The sequence below is a fragment of the Barbatula barbatula genome, assembly GCF_947034865.1.
Source record: "Barbatula barbatula genome assembly, chromosome: 16".
In the NCBI taxonomy this organism is placed as follows: Eukaryota; Metazoa; Chordata; class Actinopteri; order Cypriniformes; family Nemacheilidae; genus Barbatula; species Barbatula barbatula.
Window position 1 is genome coordinate 4,854,334 of NC_136779.1, and position 19,121 is coordinate 4,873,454.

At 38.5% G+C, this 19,121-nt stretch overlaps 1 protein-coding gene across 13 annotated transcripts in view; it reads left to right on the forward strand.

Moving 5' to 3' along the window:
- Nucleotides 1–19,121, forward strand: part of camk2g1 (calcium/calmodulin-dependent protein kinase (CaM kinase) II gamma 1) — a 64,002-nt gene that overhangs the window by 27,560 nt on the left and 17,321 nt on the right. For all 13 annotated transcript variants that reach the window (XM_079475846.1, XM_079475847.1, XM_079475845.1 and 10 more), the window contains exons 3-9: nt 1,642–1,701; nt 6,992–7,046; nt 8,646–8,711; nt 11,762–11,834; nt 14,104–14,206; nt 15,231–15,314; nt 16,783–16,877. In XM_079475846.1, the coding sequence (XP_079331972.1) occupies nt 1,642–1,701; nt 6,992–7,046; nt 8,646–8,711; nt 11,762–11,834; nt 14,104–14,206; nt 15,231–15,314; nt 16,783–16,877 (536 nt within the window). The remainder of the gene's footprint in view (nt 1–1,641; nt 1,702–6,991; nt 7,047–8,645; nt 8,712–11,761; nt 11,835–14,103; nt 14,207–15,230; nt 15,315–16,782; nt 16,878–19,121) is intronic.

Below are 19,121 nucleotides of genomic sequence, written 5' to 3' on the forward strand. Positions count from 1 at the left end.
TTTGTGTCCATACAATAGAAGTGAATGAGGGCCAGTGCTGTTCGGTTATCAACTTTCTTCAAAATATCTTATTTGTGTCTCGCAGAAGAGAGACACATAAGTATGACACGAGTATGCGTAAATAATGACGTCATTTAAAGTTATTTGGTGAACTATCCCTGTAACTAGCAAGTATACTTTCTCTTATTTTTGTACTTATTTTTTTATTCCTTTACCTCGCTGTCCATTCCTCTTCCTAATAAATAATATATAGTTCCTTCGGCTGTGTATCCTAATTTACTATGAGTATAGAATTAAATGGCCTTTCTGGCTCTGCACTGATCCATAGTCAGGGTTTTGACTCCACCTTGGTCATGTTGGCAGACAGTGAAAGGACAGTGAAGGCTCATGCAACTCTTGCCGGCACCACGCTAAGGGTTAATTTTTCACCGGGTCACAGGGCAAGATGAAAGCGTATGTAATCCAGTTAGCTTGAAGCATGCATTCTACGTGTATGTGCGAATGCGTGAGCGTGTGGGGGCTAACACCTTATCCAGAGAGAACGAGAGACCACCTGAAAAAAACTATAGAAAACAGACTGAATGAGGAGGTTTGACAATATACAGAAAATGATAATGGATACGTGCGTGTCTGCACGAACACGCACAAACAAACAACATATTCAATCAAAACAACAGCCGAATTTGTGATTTCGTTTTATGTGCGTGGTGACTACAAAGCAAAATGGCGAGATAATTTAATCACAACAAAGTTCATTTAAAGCTTGATATTTAACTGATATTTAGCAGGTTGTAATAGTCGTACAGAATGGCCATCATAGCTATGTTTAAAGCAGTTATAAGATGGACGTGTGTTGTTATTTATTTTTTGACAACATGAAATCACATGGGCACGGAAACAGAAGTTGGGAAAGACCACAAGCTGAGACAAGGGGTCACTTAGAGCTATATTGCGCAATGTTGACGTGCACCACACATGGCTATTGGCATGACAATGTATGTTATAAATAAATAACGAACAAAAGCACGTGCAAATGTAAATTATCTGACCGTGAGCTGCTAAACTGTTGGATGAGGCAAAATAATTATTTTATTTGCGTTAGATGCAGTGTCATTTTCTGGCTTCCAGCAGTGCATGCTGGGTAATTTATTTTTACATTGAGACAAATGTATGCACTATTAAAACTCCCCATGCTTTTCGTGTGTGTGTTGTGTATGGGAGGAAATGAGCCCGTCGGTCTTGTTTGTTTAAATTTACATGACATTCGTCCTTTGAGTTCACACTAGCATATTACATGTACAGTAATAAGCCTTAGATTAGCTTGAACCTAACCCCCACTCCAAAAATAAAGACACTTCTAAAGTATTTTATCATTACAATACCAGACAGTTGTTTCTCAAGCCTGGGCTATATTTGTGCAGTTTATATTTTATAGATAAACTAGATGAAATAGGGTTCTAAATGATTTTAATGTGTTTGCTAGGATCATGATTACATGTACTGTGGTGCTTGTTCTAGTACATGAACCTCCCAAGCACACCTTTAAAGAAACTTCACTTAACTGACGTGTCTATGTGTTTACATCAGCGAGAACAAGATATCAACCACCTCTAACGTACGATCTCTCTCTCTCTTCCGCAGATCACCAGAAACTGGAACGCGAAGCTCGAATCTGCCGTCTACTCAAGCACCCCAATATCGGTGAGTGTTTTTATGTACGTCTACTTGTGATTATGTATGTGTGTGTGTATATTAATCCCATGAATGAGTATAAATGAATAACGCTGAAGTACTTTCACAGCAAAACAGTTTTATGTTCTGCGGAACAGCCTCGCCCTAAAGTCATTGTTTTAAAGAACACATGAACAGTCGAAAAAAAATTTGAGGGAGAAAAATGAGCAGAATGGAAAATAAGGGAAATCAGCATAGAGAGATTTACTGTAGTGGAGATGTGGAGACAAAGTTGTAGAAGTGGATCAATGGGGAGCAAAAAAAAGACTTTAGAGGAGGGAACGCAACAGAATGGCCATCGAGATGAGGGCGATGTTGAAAAAAGAAAGAGGTGAGGCTAAAGAGTAAGCGAGAGCAGCGAAGATAGATGGATAATAAATAACGGTGCTGAGGTGGGCAGCAGCAACAGCCCAAACCATCGCACAACAAATGGAGGAACGTGATTGAGAAACCACAAAAAAGGTTAAGGAAGGCATACCTTAAATTGTTTAAAGAGTAACTGTTACGATGTCCTCAAAATTAGGTTTCATGCGGTGTGTAATGTTGCTGTGTGTGAATGTATGCCAAGTTTTAAAACCAAAATTGAACGAATAACTAAGTTATTGGCTTGGGAAAAAGAAGCCGACTCTGAATCAGCCACCGATTCGTCTGTCGTTCTAATTTCATTTCCGGGTCAGATTTGCGTCGTTCGGTGTAATGCCCGCCAAACGTTCCATTGGCGATGAAGTGCGCGATAGACCAATCACAGCAGAATACACCAGCTGACCAATCAGTACAGAGTAGACTGAAGGAAAGGAGGGGATTAGACAGATGAATCGCCGAGCGAATCATTTAAGGTATTAATAAGCGCCTATTATTATAAAATTACATGTTTTTACACCTTGAATGTACGTAAACTCCATAACCGAAGTAGGACCTTAAAAATAACAAAATAGGATGTTGATGCTGTGAAGAATTATGTTTACTGTTTCTGTATGAACAGACTTGTGTTTTTTACACTTTGTAATTTGTTATGTGAAACACTGAGCGTCACATAAACAAATCAAGACGAGACAACCTGTCGCATATTATAGAATGATATAATATTCAGATCTTTAAACTACCTATATGGCTTTTGTATTTGTGTGTCGAACATTACTAAGATCACTTTAAAATCGGCTCCTGTTTAACCTTTAGACATTGATTTAACAAGCTACAACATTCCACCTTTGCTGACAACTTGTTCCAATAACTAGTATCTTCAACACCTTTTCACTCCTATCCCACGCTGACCTCACCTTCACACCTCTCTCCTCCTTTCCGTCTCTTACCTTCACTCTCCCGGCATCTTTCCATTAGTCGTTTTCTTATTGTTTTTATTCCCATCTTGGTTTCCTCCTGAGGCGATGGCGCTTCATTGTCACCTGTATCCGTCTCTCTCTCTTTTGGTTTACTTGCTGCCGTGTCTCCTGAAGTGGACTGCCTGTCATGTTTTCTGCTTGGGCTGCACATAAGTGCTCAACAATAGAGCCAATGAGACGGAGAGAGAGAGAGTTTGAGAGGTTACAGAGGGCTGAGTGCTCATTGCCGTTGGCATAGTCGGCACACACAAAGTTAGTGCGGAGCAATGTTTTGATAGCGCTGCAGATTCAACATGTTTGCACTTTTGGGTAAATGAACCCCAGCATTGTTGGGTTAAAATGGACAACCCATCTGCTGCATTAGGCAAATATATATATTGATGTTGTTCTTAAGTCATAGGCCGTCACAGACATTATTAGTGCACATCACGCATTCAGTTGACTTGTTGTAAATGCAAGGGTAGTTTGGTCTGTACACATGCGTCAGATCTGAAGTAACGTTTGGCTGCTGTAGAGATCCACCTGCTGCTCTTTTACTGCATAGCCCTGCTACCACGACCTCGCTTTTTAAAATCGTTTTACTTTAGTTTAGTTTTTTTGCTCTTGTGCAATAGATGAAGAACAGTTTATATGTATTTAGATACTATATATTTAGAGGCTATTTTACCGCCATTCTCTAGTGTCTTACTGCCCACACCCATCAAATCTTGTTGCAAATCTTGTTTCCTAGCTCTTATTTTATTTATTAATGATTTGTCGACGCAACTTTTATCACATAATAGTCGACCTCAAAAAATCAATGTTAAAAGTCGTTCAATCCCAACTTCATACACCGTGGGTCCCCTGACATGCAATTCGGCATGTTGTTTCTACAGTAGTCCTGAACGGATAAACTGCTCTACAGAGCGTGTTTTGCAAATACGTTATCTGCTTTGGCAAAGAAGTGAAAACGTTACAACATCTTAGTTCTCTGTCAGCCACCGTTGTGCTATAGGGAGCGGTAGAGGAAGCAGTTGGTTGGAACCTCGCCACTATTTTACAGTGTTCACCATACACTGGAACTTTAGAGCCATTAATCAGATCCCACTGGATAAAATTATCCTGTATGTTAAAAATGTGTTTTTTCATTAATATATTTAACTTCATAAAATGAATGTAATCTCTCAATGTCTTAATCTTAGTTGTATTAGTGGCCATTTTTGCATTGTCAACATTGCGGGCCTTGCTTGTGAAACTGTCACTCTAATATAGATGTAATTTGCAATCATATTTTCATCAATTCATTTGGCAGACACATTTATCCAAAATGACCTCAAGAGTGTACATTTTAGTAATATTTATGTACCCTGGGATAAAAACCATGACATTTGCATTGCTTCTTCAATGATCCGTCATATTATTAAAGGAACAGTCCCAAAAAATTAAAATTCTTCATTTACTTACCCTCACGTGTTCCAAATCTGTATAAATGTCTTTGTTCTGATGAAAACAGAGAAAGATATTTGGAAGAATGCCTGTAACCAAACAGTTCTTGACCACCGTTGACTACCATAGTAGGAACAATTGCTTTCTTAATTTTTTGTTTATGTGGAACACGAAAGAAGATACTTTGAAGTATGTAAGAAAGCAAACCGTTTCGGGTGCACTTTTGAGGACCATTGTCATTTTCCTACAGTGGAAGTGAATGGTGGCCAAGAACTGTTCGGTTACAAGCATTCGTCTTAATTTATTTAGCTTTTTTCATCAGAACAAAGACATTTTTACAGATTTGGAACAACTCGAAGGTAAGTAAATGATGACAGAATTTTAATTTTTGGCAAACTGTTCCTTTAAATCGGACAGTTTCTGTATATCTCATGTTAATCTTAAGAATTTACAGAATAGTATTGCACCATACTATCCGCAGAGTCTTTAGTTTGATCACATTTATAAAAGAGAGATGTACGATTATAACCTGAAAACATGCGATGTGTGTGTGGGGAGGGGCGTTGAACTAAAGCACGTGCGCACACATTGCCAAGATCAGTTTCACTTACCGCGTGCGGTTCGTGTTCAGCCTCTTTTAGTGCTGGGACCGCCGCTCCATCTGAGTTTCAAATGATCTCCAAATCCAGCATTATATACAAATATTTATATAACATTCATCACCCAAATGCAGCACACAAACAACACAGCTGAACTTCGCGAACATAGTTCTCTTTCTTTCTCCTGTACACGAGTGAAAGTGACTTGTGTGCATGACTCCTTCTCTCGCTCTCCATGGTTGATGAGTGGGCGTGCCGCATGCTTTTCCGGCAGAATTGTCCAATAAGGGACTTAGAAATCTTGTTACGTAACGATTGTTCATGTTTAAAAAAACTTTCAGAAACCTATACGCACACACATAATTCTATGTAATACATCCATCTCGTTTTTTGACAAGTTGACCATGTTAAGCATGAGAAGAAAACACGTTTAACATTGTATAGATTTCAGAATGTATGACACCGTTGCATCACCCCTTTAACACATTATTAACTTATATACATATTCAATAAAGGATTTATCTGGAATGGATGTATCCTGAATGTCTTTGTTGTTTGTTTCTGACTTTCATCCATCTCTAATTCAGCTTCTAGTCACTTTGTTGCTCTCTTAGGGCTCTCAAAAGGCTATTCTGGGCAGTGTTTACCCAACTCTATCCCTCTCTCTCTCTCTCGCTCTCTCTCTCTCAATTTTCAATTTCAAGGTACTTTATTGGCATGATTGCATGTTCTTACAATATTGCCAAAGCAATGAACACATAAGAAAAAACATACAAAGTAAAATTAAATGAGGTGCTAGGTAAGAGATAAAATATAGAATGAAATATAAAATAAAGTAAATGTAAATAAACAAATGAAATATAAAAAACTACATATATATATATATATATATATATATATCAAATGTAGACATGAGAATTTAATAAAAGTAAACCGTGTATATGTGCATTGATTGTAACAGATAAAGCAGTAGTTTGTTTAGTAGGGTGTGCAGCATATAACTGAATGTAGCATCAGCCGATGTGTGTCTCTTCTCGCCCTTTAACATTTATCTGCCTTTGCTCTGTTTCTGAACACCTATCAAACTCTGGCATGAGCTTTAACATTTTGTGAAAATGTTTCTCACTCCCCTCTTTAAATGTATTACAATGAAGGAGGAAGTGTGTCTGTCTCGACATCACCAGTGTCACAGTGGGCACAGACTCGTTCTCCTTTGGAAGCCATGTTTGTTTGTCTGTGTGTGCCTTTCTCTATGGCCAGACTGAGATAATCTGCCAGATTGTATTTTCTGTTTAGGGGCCGGTAACATTCTAGTTTACTTTGGTTTTTACTTTCCTTTTCCCAATGGTCTTATAACTTTATTCTGATTTGGGTTTGTTTGGTAGTGCTGGTCTGAAGTTTCAGAGCCAGCTGGCAGATGGGACTTTAGGTCTCAGCTCTCTCTCTCTCTCTCTCTCTCTCTCTCTCTCTCTCCCTTTCTCTCTCTCTCTATCAACCCCATCCACGGTGTGTCACTGTCTACGTGACACACTGCTTGTGTACATACGTGAACTTGTCATCTGTTCTATCCCTCTTCTTCTCCCACTCTCTCTTTCTCTGATATAGATGCACGTTTTATTTCATTACAGACATATGTTCTTAATGGTTATTTTAATTCTGCAAATCTGCTCTGTAATCGTAAGCGCTACCCCAACATGACAATAATAGCGCTTAATTGAACGTATGCTGTGTGTTTTCGTCAGATGATGTTATGAATGCTGTGTGATGGGGCGAGCAATGCTCAGAAGATTTCCCTCGTTCTACATCATTAAAAACACACGCTTTCATAACACATTATCTCGGTGTTGATGTTGTTTAATGCTGATTTGCCTGTTGTTGTGTCTTTCCAACCTTCAGTTCGGCTCCATGACAGTATCTCAGAAGAGGGTTTCCATTACCTGGTGTTTGACCTGTGAGTATGCCTGACACACACATGCATGTATGGTTTATTATCTCCTTGGGGACAGTCCATAGGCGTAATGGTTTTTATACTGTACAAACTGTATATTTTATCCCCTAACCCGACCCTCGAACATAAAGATCATAGAAAACATTTTAGCATTTTATATTTTAAAACAATATTGTTCTGTACGATTTATATGCTTTTTTGCCCATGGGTTCCTCAAGTTTGGTCCCCATGGTGAAACGAGTCCTCATGTGTTGGTGTGAACTCACAAATGACCAGTACCGTTGTGACTTTAGATGTATAGACATTGTAATACTAGACGTTGCAATGGCGTAGGCTGTGTTTCAAATCCTAGTGAGCATTGCTGTCTGCTGCCCAGATGAGCAGCATCCTATCCGAAATAATTTTTACAGGGTTAAAAATTTTAACCCTGTGAATTTTTTCACTGAGTTTGCTGCAGTGCACTGTGGGATTGTTTTGCAATCCCTTTATTCTTAGTATTTTAAAAGTATTTGAGAATGACACATTAGGGAGATCAGCATGCTGTCTACATAGGCAGAACACTGGGTCTTGACACAGAGCCATTGTCTTGCAGTGGGTTTGAACCGCACAGTTGCTCTCTGGGCTGGTCTGTACATTTTATTTCAATGAATCATTTCAGATGCCTGTTCCTGCAGGCAGATAAACGCAGCTCAAATGCATTCGACAAGAACACCTCGTTCGCTGTCTCGGGTGTCAAAAATATATCCTTCAGTTTGATGGGATCTGCCGGGGAAAAATTGATGGGTAGACTTTTCCGGGTGGCTGTAAATGCCATTTGGTGCTGTCAAGATTGTTGTTTTTGTAATTGTTTCGAGAGGAACTGCGCTCTGATTTTTCCAGGCGTCAATTCAATTTATTAGGAATAAAGATGAGTTATAATGCTATGTATCGTTTAGGCACCTCGTACACATCTCATACTACCTCCACACCACCCTTATATATGAAGAGTTTATTTGCAAAAACAGAACTTTGTTTTAAATTGTTTGAAAATGATATTTTTATTGTGTTTCTTGGTTTTGTGTTAGTAAGGCGTATTTTTGAGTTATTATTACTATGATTATCATTAGTTTGTTTAATATTACTTGGAATGTACAGTAAAAATGTTTCATCAACATTTCAATCACAATATAACTTTAATATATTAAGTAAGGGGGTGGGACTTAGCAGCGAGATATATCTGTTTGTATGAGAGGCCCAAAAGACTACAAGACCAATGTTGTGAGTTTGGGGCGTGGCTCATAATTTTTGTCTCAGAAAATGTCAGAAAGAACTGTTCAAATTCAGAATAGTACAATCATGACCTTTAGTAATTGTATGATTTTATGAACGATGCAAAATTTGTGATATAGTCATAAGTTTTAAAGGCATATTATTTATTCAAATGCTTCCGATGTAACCGTGCATGTTTGACTGCAGCATGTCGTACATTTGCGATCGTGTTTACGCGAGTGTAAAGTGTCGGCTTTGCCTCCCACTGTTGACCAAATTAGCCCAGAACCCAGCACAGTCTCTGCTCTCTCATCCCTCCTTTAGCTGTTTTTTTCTCTCTCTCTCTTTCCGCAGTGTGACTGGGGGGGAGTTGTTCGAGGATATCGTCGCCAGAGAGTATTACAGTGAAGCTGACGCAAGGTGGGCTCTCCAATTTACTGTTGCTGTGGTTACTGTGCTGCAGCCTGCAGTGAGCAGGTCACACACACACACACACACACACACACACACACACACACACACACACACACACACACACACACACACACACACACACACACACACACACACACACACACACTGGTTCGAAAGCACATAGATGGATGGTGGATCTCTTGCGTTCGCAGAGCTGGCAATCAACAGGTGCCTAACAAAACATTTGTTCCCTCTCTTTCTATGTTTCTCTATCTCTCTCTATTTCTGTTTATCTCTATTATCTGTATCTTTCTTTTTCTTTCATGCTCTTTTTTTCTGTCTCTCTCTGCCTCTCATTATGTCCCTCCTCCTCCACTAACCCTATTCCTTCCTTTGTTTGAATTCTGTGCTTTCTCGAAGTGTCCAAATCCTAAAATTCTGAATTGTCACATATTGTTCAGATATTAAGTCTTAGGGAAGATGTGGGAAGTGTATGGAAACTTGTTTGAAAACAGTCATTAAAGGTCCAGTGTGTCATTTCTTTGAGGATCTGTTGGCAGAAATGCATTATAATACACATAACTATGAGGTGTATAAAGACCTTACATAATGAAGCGTTATGTTTTTATTACCTTAGAATGAGCTATTTCTATCTACATACACCTCGGATCCCCTTGCATGGAATTCTCCATGTTGTTTCTACAGTAGCCCTAAATGGACAAACTGCCCTACAGAGCGCGTTTTGTAAATACGTTATCTCCTTCGGCAAAGAAGTGAAAATGTGACGACATCTTAGTTCTGTATCAGCCACCGTAGTGCTCCAAAATGGAGGTGTAGGGATGAGCCATTGGTTGCGCTAGATGCTGCTCAATTTCATACATTGGAACTTTTAACTAGCCATTATTGTATTTATTAATGAAAATGGCACAAACATGCTAAACTTATTAGAGGTAAAGAGAGACTGGGGTATATAATGTAGGAAGAATGTTAGTGGGAACATGTGGTACAAGGGGATATTTTAGATAGAGATCAACTGTCTGTGTTTGTGTAAGAGAGAGAGACAGGTCTTTTGAGTCTAGTGGGATTTATTTTGCCCAGAAAATGGAATGCTGTGCTTAAAATGTAACCAAATTTGGGCAAAGAGCTTCTGTGGTCTATTCGTAACAGTAATATATCAACATTCTTTCTTTTTATTCTGGTTTCTTTTCTACTTTTTCTTTCCCTCTCTCTCTGGTTCCTGGGTCTCCACATAGTTCAACATTAAAAGGATAGTTCACCCTTGTCATTTCAAACCTGTATTACTTTTTCTTTCGCAGAACACAGAATATATTTTGAAGAATGTTTTTAACCAAACAACGGCAGTACCTCTTCCCCTCTATTGTACGGACACAAAAACAATGCAAGTCAATGGGTACCGCCGTTGTTGATTTTTTGCAAGTCCGTCACAGATCAAAATCAAGTTTGCAGGAAACATTGGGTCACACTGTTGATTGTTGATTCTCATCATGTGTTGACAGATGAACATTAATCTGATAATAAAGATTTAGGAGACTAAGTAAGTCACGTGCAATTCACCAAACAGTCTTTAACCATTAAAGTCTTTGACTTTGAGTATCTAAAGCAGGGGCTCCCAGCCCCGGGGGGTAGCAAGGCTGCGAGGGTGGGGTCGATTTTTCCGAAATAATTGTTTTTATTAATAGAAATAACATAGGCCTATGTAATCAATAAGTGTAACAAAATATAATATTAGTTAAGTTAAATTTGGTGAGTTGCAGCAAGTCCATTTACAGCACCACGTTAAACAATCACATGTGCACGCACATTCTTTTTTAGTCTTTAAGTTTAGGATATTCTTATTTGTCGAATTGAAACGTTGATTAATATCAACCAAAGACAACACAGGGAGGCCAGCGGAGGAGGGCGGAGAACCGCCGCAGTCAGAGAGGCCATCGTCCTCAGGCACGAAAAGAGCCACATCCATCAGCAATCGAATCAGTTTGATGAAATTCGTTCATAGTTTATGTATAACAACAAGTAAAGTAATGAGGAAATAACTATCAAATATTATTATGTTAGACCGTGCTCTTTTGTGTTGTCATTATGTGCGTTTGTATACGTTTGAATACTTCAACCACCTCCGAGGATCGTGGGTGTCTCGAGTCACTGGCACTGGGTCGCAGGGTGAAAAGTTTGGGAAACCCTGATCTAAAGGACAGTGCGACACCAAGGCCAAACACTGTCTCTTCCTCTCTCTCTCTCTGCTTCAGCTGTCCTGGTTAGGCCTCTCAACATTCTGTTATAGGATTAAAGCATTAGGAGGGATGAGATAACGTACGTGTGTGTGTACCTGACTGTGAGTGAGGTCTTTTAAAATCAGTGATGCTGTCCCCAGCTATCCCAGAATCCCTAGCTCGGCTCACGTCATACCACCTTACACACATGCTGTGACCCCAGCTGTGTCTGCCTAAACAAAACTAGTGTGATTCTAATGAAATCACTCGTACAGTGTTTAAATGAATTGTCCACTGGTGGCTGTTCGATGAACTGGACTGTAATCAATTTTAAGGGTTTATTTTCGGTAAGGGGTTGAATCGAAAGGCATGCTGTTTATTTTAGGTTAAAAAACCAATGATGGGAAAAGGTTTAGGGAAACATTAAGTTTTCTTTTTGCATAAAGAAACATTAGAGATATTATTAAGGTATTGTATCTGGTGACCTTAGGTTAAACACTTCACAGGTTTAGTTTAGCGTACAGTATAATTAAATATATAGTTTGGCAAAATATTTACTTACATCATTCTCATGTCATTTTAAACCTGTATGACTTGTGTGTTTCTTGTTTGGCATGCAAAGTAAGATGTTTTAAAACCAATATGCACAGAGGAACGTCACACCAGTTAAAAATGACACGAGAATGAACAAATATTGACAGAATTGTCATTTTTGGATGAAAAAAAATGTAGGAGAACTGACTCCTGTCGTAGGGTAGATGAAGTGACGTAGTTGAATGATTCATGTAATCTTTAATTTATTTCATGTTCTTTGTCTTTTTTCAGCCAGTGCATCAATCAGATCCTGGAGAGCGTCAATCATATTCACCAGCATGACATCGTGCACAGAGACCTTAAGGTGAGAGAGAGCCTGTCGCCACGACAACCCCTCACACGGCAACCAGACTGCCTCCGAGGGTTTCCATGTAGATGCCCTGCACTGTCCATAACAAACTCGCAGGCATACGTGCATATTTTGAATATTTCTATAACCTTTAATTGCACAAACTATCAGAATCAAGCTTGCAATTTAATTATAATCAGTTAAAATCATATATTATAAAAAATATAGATAATTTGCTCTGTCAAGCCGTAATGCACACACACACTGGTTGGTTTATGCAGCGTAAGTGTGTGTATATGTGTTATCACGGCAATGTCCGGGATAACACAAACACACACGCACACAGATTTATCATGTCCTCGGATTGTGTATAAGCCACATACACTGCCCACCCCCGTGTGTATGTGAGGCCAATGCTAAACAGCTGAAATGTGCCCCGGCTGGTTGCCATAGTGAAGAACGTGATATGACAACTGTTGCTGGTATTGCCAGAGACTGAGGGGATTTGGGAGGGGCAAACGCATTTAATTTGCAGTCTGTGAGTTTAATGAGAAAGAATGAGAGATTCACACCTATGGGCATACATTTCCCTGCATTCATAACAGAATACAGTTTAATGTTATGCTTGAATTTGAAATGCACCCTGAGCTTTGGTAAGATATGTGCAATAAATCAAGCATATTGAATTTAGTTTTCTGACGATTTTTGTTTGTATGTTCCTGGGCTATAGCAAAAAAAAAGAAAATTAGTCGTCCGTGGTTACCCATCCATTACTATTAATTTCATACTATATCTGCATAACATAAACATGGTATTGCCGTGGTTTGACGTGTAAACTCAATTACTCGCAGAAAGATCTTTGACCCACAAAACCGTGTTCCACTGAGCAGGTTTATCTACGGTAATGAAACTGCTTGTTCATTTTCATAGTGCTTTTCCATAGCGGTCGCTCACACTGACAGGGATTTTATTGCTGGAGACCGTCATGTGGCTGTATTGTTGGTTGCAGTCGTTCTTCATGTTGCCATAATGTTATTGGTAGGCTGCACAACTGGACATTGGGTTGGGCCAGTGGCTTGTGTTGGTGGGTGCAAATGCAATGTCATTTTTAGTTTGAGCAAAACAATTCTGCTATAATGTTCTGTAGGGGAATTTGTATTATCACATTATGTATTAACACATGAACCAGATGAATAATTGGTGTGAAAGCCCTTGCACGAAGAAAATATATTTTCCTATATATTAACTGTCAATATATTAAATCGTTTAATATATATTTGAAAATATATAGAATAATACACTGATATTATATTACAATATGTTGAATAATACATAGGGAATTACTGCTTTCATGTATTGAAAAATGTAAGCACTTGGTTTCAATAAATGGAAGTGTATTGTTTAATATATTGAACTATAATTGACACTAAATTCCCATATATAATTGTTTCATAAGGGAGGAATGCAGCAGCTTTTCTCTATGCATTGATCATAGTGACCATTATTTAATCTAGATTTTGCTTATTGTTCCTCTTATAATGTGCTGTAATGCTCAGAAATAAAACAAAGATGTAATATTAGAATCATATTTTGCATATGTAAAATTGGGCCTATTTTTAAGAGCATTAAATTCTGCGTTTGTTCCTTCCCGGTTCTCATAAATACATGCTCTAATTTTCATGTTCTCATTACATTTGCATTTATGCATTTGGCAGACGCTTTTATCCAAACCGACTTACATTGCATTATACTATACATTTGTATCAGAGTACATGCAAACCCTGGAATCAAACCCATGACCTTGCTGTCGCTCGTGCCATGCTCTTACCACTGCGCTACACTGTAATACATTTTATCCTCGAATGAGAATGAATAGTTCTAATACTGAATGTTTAAGAGAACCGTAATGATCATCAACGCGTGCTTTATTTTCTTTAAGAAATGATAATGCGTTTGGGTGAAATATGACTGTGTGCTTTAATGTCTTTATACTTCTTAGTAGTTACCACGTTGCGTCTCTGCTCATTCGCATAAAGCGAAACTTCTCAAGTCCATATTGTATTGAAAACAAGCAAACTGGTCTTGAAAGTAAATGAAGTCCAGATGTTTGTCACTGCACCTCTTACTGTAAATGTCACATTAGATTTGACTTTGAACGTCACATCTTTTATTGCATCACAGAAAAACAGGGCAGAGGTCACGGTCCATCTTGAGGGATGATCCTTTCTGTTATATGTATTTTTTTTAAATGTGATGTTAAAGTTTTCTCTGGTTTCCTCCACAGCCTGAGAACCTGCTGTTGGCCAGCAAGATGAAGGGTGCAGCAGTGAAATTGGCAGATTTTGGGCTGGCCATCGAGGTGCAGGGTGACCAACAGGCCTGGTTCGGTAAATGACTCCATTCATCTAATACATTCACATGCAAATAATATTTGTTGCGAGGGTGTTCTGGACATTTGCTGAAGAATTGGCAGTAATTGCTGTGGGATTGCTTACCGGTCTAAGTCATAAAACCTACTTTTCGTTTTTAATTTAAAAAAAAGGGAGACAAAAAACTGAAAAGTATAATTTTGTACTTTATTCGAAAGGACATCTCTGAAATTTGCCTCCACGATTTCAGAAACACACTTGCACACACGCACATAGAGAAAACTGTGCTGTTTCCTTCCAGTTTATCTTAAAATGATGTTCCCACATTTTCTGCTTCATTACCTCTGCTCTGAAATGGATTGGAATAACTGCGAAGGCTTATTTGCTGAACGTGCTAAATGCCAATTTCAACCCATTTCATGTTTAGCCTTCACACATTTATCCTGTCAGTATGTGAAAGACCCTTTAACCCGGATGAAACTCACTTGGGAGAGCTGCACGCTGGATTCTCAAGAGCCCTGTGGCCCCCTGCTGGCAGACGGTTATTTTTGATGACATTCAAGTGAATCTTGGCTACTGCTTTAGTATCAGAATTGTATCCATATACCGAAATATCCTGAGCTTTGCGTAAGGAGATTAGTATAGAAGGGAAATCATTATGGTTAATGTGTATGTGGTACTTGAATGGACGGTGCAGATTTATGTTACCACAGCGGTCTCTCAAATCCCCGCAGCTGTTTACAACCTGCCTATTTCCGGCATGGAGACCTCTCGAGTGTTGCCAGTGTTGTATCGGAAAGAGGCAGCCATGTCGCCCTGCTGTCATTTTGGCTTTAAATGGCTCTGGCGTATGGAAACTTATAAATACTCTTGGAATTTTTACCATTTTTCTAAATGAAAAAATATACTATGTGTTTCAATATTTTTGTAAGGTTGGTAAAAAGACCGAAACTACTATTGTATATTAGAGATGCTGCTTGGAAGGTTCTACTTTTTGCATCCAATTTGTTACACTGTTAATTTCCGTTTGCTATCGTCACAGGTTTTGCAGGCACACCTGGCTACCTGTCTCCAGAGGTCTTGAGAAAAGATCCCTACGGGAAACCTGTGGACATCTGGGCCTGTGGTGAGTCTGTCAGATATTAGTCCTGTTCACTACATCTCGCATCTGCAGCACATGAGTGGCACATTTTTATTTTGGCGTTCAACATTAACATGTTGCAGTATAAGTAGTTTAGTATAAGCAGCGCTATTTTCACTGTTTGTTGCACGCTGAACTGAAAGTGAGGTGAAAATGTACAGTAAACCTATTTATCTTTTGCCAAACATGCTTGTATAAAGCAGTATTTTTGACTGCTTTGTATGCCTATTGCTAGAATTGGGGACGTCTGACTAAATTTAAGACCTGACAATTATTTTACACAGTGTACACTACCGGTCAAGACACTTGGTCACTTACTGTGTGTTCATATTGTTTTCCACAGATTAATAATAATCTCATTAAAATTATGAAATAAAACGAAGGAAACTATGGTTATAATGTAACGAATTAAATAACATTCAAACATGTTACATTTGATCATTTTCAGTGTAGTCACCTTTTGACCAGAATTTGCAGCTTTTCACACCGAGATGCTTTTTAAACAATGTTAAAGTCCCCGGGAACCAGAAGTTGCGATCGTTTTTACTTCCGTATTTGACGCGTTTCTGAGTGAAATGGAATTTCGAATGAGAAAAATAGTGGCCAGGGCTTTCGTCTTTTTCTGTGATTTGATTGGATGTGTAAAAACATTTTTGAAATGGAACTGGCGGCAGACTGATAGTTGAGGGGGAGGAGTTTATCACTATAATTTTTTATAAATTGTATTTCCCGTTTTTTCCCCTTAATTATTTAATTTATCTCTCCTTTAGTTGATGTGTATTTTCATGGTTTAGTTTAAACAGGAAAAAAAAAATTATCAATAATTTTGTATCTATTGTGTTGTAATATCATTTGGTTTAATAAAAAAGTTTGAAGGAGAGGGGGAGGGGTTAACAGATGCTCCGCCTAAGCCGTGTAACAATAGTCGTTTAAGAAGGATAACAGGACGAAAGTGCATTTTCAGTTTTTAACTGACGATTATGAGGGCACATTCATTTTTAATAGGGAATGACCCACACTGATAATATATTTATAATAAACACTGCAATATTTCATGAAAAATAGGAATTGTCATTTTTAATTTCACTGGGACTTTAAGTGTCCAAAACCTTTTGACTGGTAGTGTGTTGTCTGCACTTCTCAGTTTTGGTTTGTGTAGATGTATTGTTTGAATCTAGATGTGGCACAAATTCTCATATCATATTTTAAGACTATCTGGTTACCTAAAATGATTAATAGCCCACTCACAATAATAATCTGATAATTTAGTATAGCCACTAATGTTATAGCCATTTTTATTTTCAGCTCTGCAGTTTCTATCATATAATATTTTGCACAACCATGATGTGTGAAACAGGCCTTATGTGAGGCTTCTGAAGTTGTATGTGTTGTCACAACAAAATGTCTAGATTTATTACTTATTCTCTTCTTTTTTCCTTGGTTTCTTCTACAGGTGTAATCCTGTATATTCTACTAGTGGGTTACCCTCCATTTTGGGATGAAGATCAACATAAATTATACCAGCAGATCAAGGCAGGAGCTTATGATGTAAGTACAACTGTCTTTTGAATGAATGATGCATTTATATAGTGCTTTATTGTGTATTGCTGTACACCCAAAGCACTTTACAATCATGTGGGGGGTGGTCTCTCCTCACCCACCACCAGTGTGCAGCATCCACTTGGATGATGCAACGGCAGGGTCAATGCTCTCACCACCTACCAGTTTTAGGTGGAGAGGAGAGCCAGATAGAGCCAATTCAGAGGTTGAGGATTATTAGGAGGCCAAGATTGACATGGGCCAGTGGACACCGGGATTACACCCCTATTCTTTACAAGAAGTGCCATGAGATTTTTAATAACCACAGGGAGTCAGGACAGTGCTTTTTTACAGTAAAGTGTCCCAATCACTATACTGGGGCATTAGGGCCCACACAGACCACAGGGTGAGCTCCACCTGCTGCCCTCACCAAGACCTCTTTCATCAGCATTCTCCCAGTAGGTCTCCCATCCAGGTACTGACTAGGCTCAGCCCTGCTTCGCTTCAGTGGGCAACCAGTCTTGGGCAACAGGGTGATATGGCTATTACTGGCCATGTCTTGAGTTCGGTCCACCCCTCCATACATCCTTTAATCTGATTGCTCTTCTGTGCATCTTTGGGTGTCATCACTAGGAGTGTGAAACTCTGTAAGCCTTACAAAATTGCTTTATTTTTAAAAGCTATATTTTGCTTTAAAAATGTTGGATGTTTTAGTCCAGTTTCTGTAAGCACATCAAGCTGGTTCATAAATCAGTCTAGCGGGACTTGTTTAATTTTAGGCTGCACATTACAAGGTCTCTGTATCCTTTCAGAAAAGCTGTGGAATTTCCCAGCAGGATACTGTAATATGCTTCCCGTGAACATTTGTGAAATCACTTGAAATGCATTTCCAGTTAAAAGTCGCAAGATCTAAATGCTTCCAATTGTAAAAAGCATGTACATTAATTTCCTTTATTATTCGACACATCACCCTTGTGCAAACATGCATGCATTGAAACTGGAGCTTTGTACAAAAGAGTTTTAAAGTCCCAGTGAAATAAAAAATGACAATGCCTACATTGCAGCGTTTATTGTAAATAGTTTATTAATGTGGGTCATTCTCTTTTTTAAATTCGTGTACCCTCATAATCTTCACTTGAAATCTGAAAGTGCACTTCCTTCCTGTATTGACAATTCAATGATGTATATTAGATGACTTGGGCGGAGCATCTGTTAACTCCTTCCCTTTAACTGTCAGCCTGCTGCCTGTTCCACTTCAAAATACAACAGCTGTTTTTATACATCCAATCAAATCACAGAGAAAGACGAAAGCCACGACCATGATTTATCTCATTGTAAATTCCATTTCACTGGAGATGCGTCAAAATACGGAAATAAAAAACGATCGGAACATCTGGTTCACGGGGACTTTAAGGGTTAGTTTTTGTGACCTACACTGCCTGTCAATTGTCATAAAAAGGTTTTCATCTGAAGTTGTATGCTTAAATGTCAGAAATATAGACAAAAATATTACACTGCGCAAATATAAACTTTTTTTATTATTAACTAATAAAATATTATTTAAGTAAAAAGGACTTTGAAATGGATGACTTGGACTAAATGAAACCCCAAGAAGTTGCTAAAATAATGTCAAGAATGGCCATTTTAGGCAAAATGTGATTACATTGAAGATGCTTAAGTTTTAGTTTCTGTTTAGATTTTTAAGTCAGATACAATTTTTCTAAAATGTGGAAAAAACTGAAATAAGTGACTGAGTAAGTGATCAAATATCTTTGACCGTAAGTGTAGTTGTAGTGCAGAATTTCTTATTTGACTGCTTTTTATTTTGTTTGTTTTATATTTACTGATGTCAATTTGCTTTTGTTCAGTAATGTCAGTTTACTTTTGTTCAGATGATTTTAATATTTTTAAAAGAATGCTAGCCAGGAGGGAATTAAGATTATTTAGTTTTATCGAATTCAGTTACCGGCCAAGAGGAAAATAAGATGAGTAATCGAAGAAGGTTGAACAGAGTTGGATAAAGTCTGCAACAGATGGCATGGTGTTTCTGAAATGCTCGCTGTGGTCAGGCTGTCTGGTTCATTTCTGATAGGGAAGGTTTAGAGGTTCTGCCGGTATTATTGATTATGTGAGACTGTCCCTGACGCATTGCAGAGAGATGGGCTGTGCATAGAAACCACTGCCCTGTCCCACAATCTGTTTCCAATCCATTGATGTGGGAAGAGATTACAGTGCCCTCCACTATAGTTGGCA